This window comes from Palaemon carinicauda, chromosome 1, assembly GCF_036898095.1.
Source record: "Palaemon carinicauda isolate YSFRI2023 chromosome 1, ASM3689809v2, whole genome shotgun sequence".
Taxonomy (NCBI): Eukaryota; Metazoa; Arthropoda; class Malacostraca; order Decapoda; family Palaemonidae; genus Palaemon; species Palaemon carinicauda.
The window spans coordinates 306210336-306217989 of record NC_090725.1 but is presented as its reverse complement, the minus strand read 5'-3'; the positions used below and the strand labels follow the sequence as shown (position 1 = coordinate 306217989).

Genomic DNA, 7654 nt, shown 5'->3' with positions numbered 1-7654 from the left:
TTGCATATTTGTGATAAAACTCACGTATATGAATCTTTTTTTTCTTTTTCCTTCTTTTTTTTTTTAGATATTAGTGATATTCATTTTCGTGTATGTTTTACAAAAGACATGATCTTTATTAAAATTAGCTCTACTTAGAGTTATTTCGCAATAAGTATTTTCCTTTACGGAGTAATTCCATTTTACTTATTTTCTTCTTTTCTCTTTTGTCCACAGATTATGATGATTCCTATGCTATTATTGCATATCTTTCTTTTGGGCGGAGCGTCAGTGTCCAACGCCACGCCCACAACTAGACCAACTTCAGCTCTCGATGCACAAAGGCTAAGTGTAGACCCCAAAGGAACAAGCCAAGGAGGTGAGACTTAATTTCTATTAGTTTTTCATTTGATTGAATTCTATATATTTTATTTTTTTTCAATTGAATTTTTTTTCTTGCTCCCTTTTTTTTATTTCTTACGTTTCCGTATTGTTATTCTCATTTTATATATTTTTTTCTTTTTTTAAGTACTGTTCAATTGTCTTCTTGAGTATTTTTAAGATATCCTGAAGATGAAAGCATGAACAGGAAAATTCAGGTTAGTTTTCCAGTTTAATTTTTACAAAGCTAAAGTTATATATATATATATATATATATATATATATATATATATATATATATATATATATATATATATATATATATATATATATATATATTTAAATCGAGTTTTAAAAATACAATTTGGTATTTTTGCATCGAACGTTCCACGGATGTAGAACTCTCTTTCTCTCTCTCTCTCTCTCCTCTCTCTCTCTCTCTCTCTCTCTCTCTCTCTCTCTCTCTCTCTCTCTCTCTCTCGCTTCTGAAAACGAATACATATTTGTGTTTGTAACCGATGGAAATGATAAGAGCTGACCGAAGCCGAAAGACAAAGAGAAGGCTGTAGCAATTGTCACTGAATGGAAATAGTCTCATTTATCTTATACACAATTGTTCGTAGCTGCAATTGTAAGACAATTCCGATGTAATTCTGGTAGTTCATTGTGTTAGATATTCTAAAACTACAGTAACTAGTAATTATCTAAAAAGTTTTAGTAGGTATTTACTTTTAAGTATGGGCAATGAGTCATGGTATGATAATTAAACAATCCCCAATAAACTTAGTAAATTTGAGAACAAAGCCCTCTGGAGGATATTGAAAGTTAAATGACAGGAAAGGGTTAGAAATGAAACCATAAGAGAGATTACTCGAGTACCTTATGTGGATTAGATCATGATGAGGGGTAGATGGAGATGGTTTGGGCATGCTCTTCGCACTCCCCAAGAGAGATTGGTTCACCAAACGTTCAGCTGGGCTCCACAAGGCACTAGAATAGTTGGAAGACCCAGGCTTACATGGCTGAGGACTATGAAGCGTGAAGTAGGAGATGATGAATGGAGACGTATTGATTTAAAAGCTCAAGATAGAGAAGACTGGCGAAATGTAACCGATGCCCTTTGCGTCAATAGGCGTAGGAGGAGACGATGATGATGATTAAGTTTTACGGTTACTATTGTCATTCTTAGTCACAATATCTGAATCAAATGAGGCTTATTTGCAGAAGGAATATGAATGTTTATTCAGTTGCTTTATTGTCTTTAAACCTCTAGAAAAATAATTTAGACGACACATGTACATTCGTTTGTTTATATATATATAATATATATATATATGTGTGTGTGTGTGTGTGTGTGTGTGTGTGTGTGTGCGTGTGTGTGTGTGTATAGGTAGGTAGATAGATAGATAGTTGAAGTTGGTACCGCTAGAGAGTTATTGGGTTTTTTGGCTGGCCAGACAATACTAAATTGGTTACCTCTCTCTCTCTCTCTCTCTCTCTCTCTCTCTCTCTCTCTCTCTCTCTCTCTCTCTCTCTCTGGTTACGGCTCATTTTGTATTTGCCTACACTTACACCAAATAGTCTGGCCTATTCTTTCCACATTCTCCTCTGCTCATACACCTGACAACACTCAGATTACCAAACAATTCTTCTTCGCTCAAGGGATTAGCTATTGTACTTTAATAATTCAGTGGCTACCTTCATCTTGGTATGGGTAGAAGAGAATTTAGCTATGTTAAGTAGCTTTTCTAGGAGAAGAACACTCCAAAATCATTGTTCTCTAGTCTTGGGTGGTGCCATAGCCTCTGTACTATGGTCTTCCACTGTCTTGGGGCAGAGTTCTCTTGCTTGAGGGTACACTCAGGCACGTTGTTCTAATTTCTCTTCCTCTTGTTTTGTTAAAGTTTTTATTGTTTTGTAATTATATGAAAGATCGAATTTAATGTTGTTACTGTTCTTAAAGTATGTTATTTTAATTGTCCATTGCTTCCTCATTTCCTTTCCTCACTGAGCTATTTTTCTCTGTAAGACATTGTTCAATAGTGCAGTGAACATTTTCTTCTCTCCTCTGAGCCTTAAAGAATGTATAACAGTCCAGGATTAATAATGAATTGGACTGGAAGTGACTTGGTTCTTGGGATTTTACAATTTATTAAAACGATTATTCATAAGTATATAAGGTCAAAGAAATTTTAATGTGGAAAACGGGACATTAGATTAGGTAAAGTAGATGAAATAGAACAGGCTTGACTGGACGTATTATTATTATTATTATTATTATTATTATTATTATTATTATTATTATTATTATTATTATTATTATTATTATTATTATTATTATTATTATTATTATTATTATTATTATTATTACTTGCTAAGCCACAACCGTGGTTGGAAAAACAGGATACTATAGTCCTGTGAGGAAAGGAAACAAGAAAAAAAATGAGATCTAAGAACAGTGACAGCATTCAAATAAATATTTCCTATATAAACTATAAAAACTTTAACAAAACAAGAGGAAGAGAAACTAGATAGAATAGTATGCCTGAGTGTACCCTCAAACAAGAGAAGTCTAACCCAAGACAGTGGAAGACCGTGGTATAGAGGCTATGCCACTATATGTTATTATTGATGTATATGGTACAAAAAGATTGAAAGTGTTTAAGATATTTAGTTATAAACAAAATTAATGTAAGCGAGAGTTGATAAGAAAGTGAGAATGTTATATTTAAGAAAGATAAAAAAAATAGCTATACGTAAAGAAACTTAGTTTAAGAAGTATATGAAACTCGAGGTTTTGGGTAAGAAAATATTAGTGTAAGGTTTTTGGTTACCGTAGTAGTAGTAGTAGTAGTAGTAGTAGTAGTAGTAGTAGTAGTAGTAGTAGTAGTAGTAGTAGTAGTAGTAGTAAAAGATAACAAAAGCAGAAGTGGTAGAATGGAGAATTCTAGTTAGTAAAGAAAATTTTTTCGAAAGTAGGTATTATTTAGAAAAACTTGGAAGCGTATGTTTAAAGGTTGAAAGTGCACTCATGAATGTCAGAGGCAAGAGACAGTGACACTGCCTTATCAAATAGAACAATGCCCTAGAGACTGACCATATATGCATATGATCAGCGCCCAAGCCCCATCTCCACCCAAGCTAGGACCAAGGAGGGCTAGGCAATGGCGGCTGATGACTCAGCAGATAAACCTGTAGGCTCCCTCAAACCCTCCATCCTTAGCTCACAAGGATGGTGAGGTTGCAGCGACCTGAGAAACCAACGAGTTTGAGCGGGACTTGAACCCCAGTCTGGCGTTCACCAGTCAGTGACGTTACCACATTGGCCACCACGAGCCAAAGGCAATCGAGAAGTAGTAGAGAGAAGTTGGTTAGGACTTTAATTTAGGAGTAGATTCAAGCAAGTCCTTGGAAGAGAAAAGGATATTGATAAGATAATTAAACGATGAGAGAAATATTAATGATCAAACAAAAAAAAAAAAATTGTACTCAAGACATGTGGTATAATCCAACCAGGGGTGCCATTTGTACGATAATTATCGTACATATACGACTATTTGACGTCCAGTACGATGTAAGATACATACCTTAGGTATATACATATGTGTGTGTTCAATTAAACAGATATACTAAAAAAAGATATGAAATAAGTCAATCATGTAACTCCTTAATCTTAATGATTATATTGAAAGTGTGTACGATAATTTTAGTTAAAAAACGACAATTTTAAGGTTCATATACGATAATCCAGTGGAAATAATCTGGCACCCCTGAATCCAACTTCTTTTGAAGATTTATGGAAGAAAGGGTGGAAGAAAACACATCTGCTCTTTTCAAGATGATGTTGGTTGAAGTCGTTGTAACATTATTAATAGGGTGGAGTCTGGAAGGGCTTTCTGAGCAGATGGAATCACAAATAAGACATAGTTGCTCATTGATAAAGGTGTAATTGAGTAGCCGTCCATGGTCTGCGTTATGTCTGGATTAGGTAGAACCTGGAAACGTACGAGTCCGAAGAATGATTAACTTTTTTTTTTTTTTTTTTTTTTTTTTAAGATTAAAAATGATAGATGTCTCTGACCTAAGTAAAAGTGATGGATGTCTCTGACCTAAGTAAAAGTGATGGATGTCTCTGACCTAAGTATTATTATTATTATTATTATTATTATTATTATTATTATTATTATTATTATTATTATTATTATTATTATTATATTATCTAATCCACAACCCTAGTTGGAAAAACAGGATGTTATAAGATCAAGGGCCTTAACAGGGAAAATAGCCCAGTGATGAAATAAGAAAACAGATAGAATAGCGTGTTTAAATGAGCCCTTAAACAAAAGAACTCTAACACAAGATAGTCCTATAGGAGCATAACATTATTGGGTATAATTTTGTGACTAGGATTTTTAAAGGTAATGTAAGAAAGATAACATCAGCCTTGATATGCGGAGAGCTATAATGATTTCAAAAAGGATTTAAAAAGTCTTTTCAGTATTGTCATTGATGAAGTTATATGAGAATTCAGTAATATTAGTTTAAAATTGTACTAAAAGAAATTGTATTCAGTAGATTGTTGGGAGACTGATATTTACCGATGATATCTAACCTTTATGGACATTAGAGAAAAATTGCAGAAACAAGTGAAAGAGGTTGAAATGGATTACAAGAGGAAAAAGCTAATAAGGAATATGAGCAATAGCAATTATATGTAAAGAAATTTAAACCAGGGATAAGTAACAGTGGATATTAATGTATTGAAGCAGTTGGTTTGTAGAAGTATTGGTAAATAAGCTCAATGCATAGTAATGGGGAAATAGGAATGGTTAGTTAGAGTAAAAATAGGTGAAATGGCAAAGATAAAAGGTGAATGCATAAGATGTTTAAGAGGAATGATAATAAATATGGAAAACAGAGATACGAGGAAGTGTCAATGGCTTTGGGATTTGAGATTTTTCCGTTATATGAAGAGGATTGAGGACGATGAATAGAAGTGTTTTCGAAGTGTTTTTGAAGTGTTCGAATGAAAGAGAAGCGATAGCCTTTAGAAAGCGCTGGATAAGTGATAGAGAAGCATTCTTTCTGAGCTGTTCCATAACTTGGTGAAATGGTTTGTGTATCGCCATGATCAGAAAAGCTGTACTAGTCATGGCCACCCATACTAGATTGGTTTGTTGTGAGCGATCAGACGAAAGTGTCCCACCATCACCAATCTACAGTGGCCAGCGTGGTGATGAAAACTAGTCAAACCCCAGACATGGCTCAAGACATGCCTGAGGCCTTTGTCCTGCAGTGGACGAGAAACGGCGGCATTTGTTGTTAGTATATATATATATATATATATATATATATATATATATATATATATATATATATATATATATATATATATATATATATATATATATATATATATATATATATATATATTTATATATATATATATATATATATTACAGATGTAATCTTCCTCAGCACGAAGATAAGTCAATATATAGTAGTCTTCATAAGGAAAATTGAAAGTTGTGTATATGTAGAAATGCTCAACAGTTTCGTCCGCCAATGGACCTCTTCTTGGAGCGTTTATTATAATAAACGCTCCAAGAAGAGGTCCATTGGCGGACGAAACTGTTGAGCATTTCTACATATACACAACTTTCAATTTTCCTTATGTAGACTACTATATATATATATATATATATATATATATATATATATATATATATATATATATATATATATATATATAATACGGCAAATGTGTGTATGTATATGCATGCATATATGTATGTCTGTATATATTATATGGGTATATGTATAGTTCTCTCTCTCTTTCTCTCTCTCTCTCTCTCTCTCTCTCTCTCTCTCTCTCTCTCTCTCTCTCTCTCTCTCTCTCTCTCTCTCTCTCTCTCTCTCTATATATATATATATATATATATAAATATATATATATATGTGTGTGTGTGTGTGTGTAACAGACAGTATATATGTGTATGTATTTTGACGATGTTAATAGCTTATATAGGACATATCTGTTTTTACGCTGTTACTGTGTTTAGAATGATATATTATTAATTTACTCTCATCATTTATTTATTTCCTATTTCCTTCACACTGGGATATTTTTCCCTGTTGGAGCCCTTGGGCTTATAGCATCTTGCTTTTCCAACTAGGGTTGTAGCTTGGCTAGTGATAATAATAATAATAATGATAATAATGATAATAATAATAATAATAATAATAATATTAATAATATGTAATATTTTTTATATTTCAAGAGCATAAAGATATCACCATAAAGGAAGTAAAAACTCCTTTTTACACATTATCACCTACTCAAAAAAATGTACAAATTTCATTACAGTCGAACAGGTCACCATTACTGCCACATCTGCATATGTATAATGATCTGAATAAACACACCGGACATCATTTATGTCAATAACATCACGTGAGATGTTATTTCTCGTTCCCACATCTCTCCATGCACTTTGAAAACAGGCATCTGTTTTATCCCAAAATTCCTGTTTGTCCTTTCATAGGCAATTTCTATGCAGCGGGAATCGCATTTTGTACGACATGTCCCTCTCATCAATATTCGTTTAACCATTCGGTGACATTGTCCATAGTAACCTGGTGTCCTTGTAATATTTGTGATTAATTATCTATCTGTTTCTGGTCACTTTGGTCCACTCTATGATATTCGATAAAGAACCACCTGCCCCACATAAACGTTTGGACGACTTCTCTTAAACGATTTAGACAACGGTTTCCAGCCTGTTTGTTTCCATCCCCTCGGGCTCATGTTCCCTGTCAGAAAACGGCTGCTTGTTTTACTGATCATATATCTTTATCTTACTCATATAACTTATATTTATATCTTTACATTACAGCTGGGGTCGATATTAATCTATTCTACTTACGATACACTTCTCGAATTTCCTTTTTGCCCAAGTGAGTTTGTATTTATATGCCTTGGAGTAACTCGGACATTTGCGAAATTGCTATCAATTTGTCTGGGGGTCTCTGGGTGAAGGAAACCAGATGATACAGCTTACGCCATCTGTTGGGAATAAAGTCTTATAACACATTAAGCATCACAAATGCGGAATTCTTTCAATATAGGAAGAAGACTATTTTGTAAATTGCATTTGACATTCGTACAATATGATATTGTGGTTATTGCACTTTTTTAATATGGGAAGTATGCATGGAGTTATCTTATTTATTATTATTTATTATTATTATTATTATTATTATTATTATTATTATTATTATTATTATTATTACT

At 33.0% G+C, this 7654-nt stretch overlaps 1 protein-coding gene across 1 annotated transcript in view; it reads left to right on the top strand.

The window, feature by feature from the left end:
• Window positions 1-220: 220 nt before the first annotated feature.
• Window positions 221-7654, top strand: part of LOC137658584 (uncharacterized) — a 20076-nt gene continuing 12642 nt past the window's right edge. The window contains exon 1 of the mRNA XM_068393494.1: window positions 221-358. Coding sequence (XP_068249595.1) covers window positions 223-358 — 136 coding nt within the window. The 5' untranslated portion in view covers window positions 221-222. The remainder of the gene's footprint in view (window positions 359-7654) is intronic.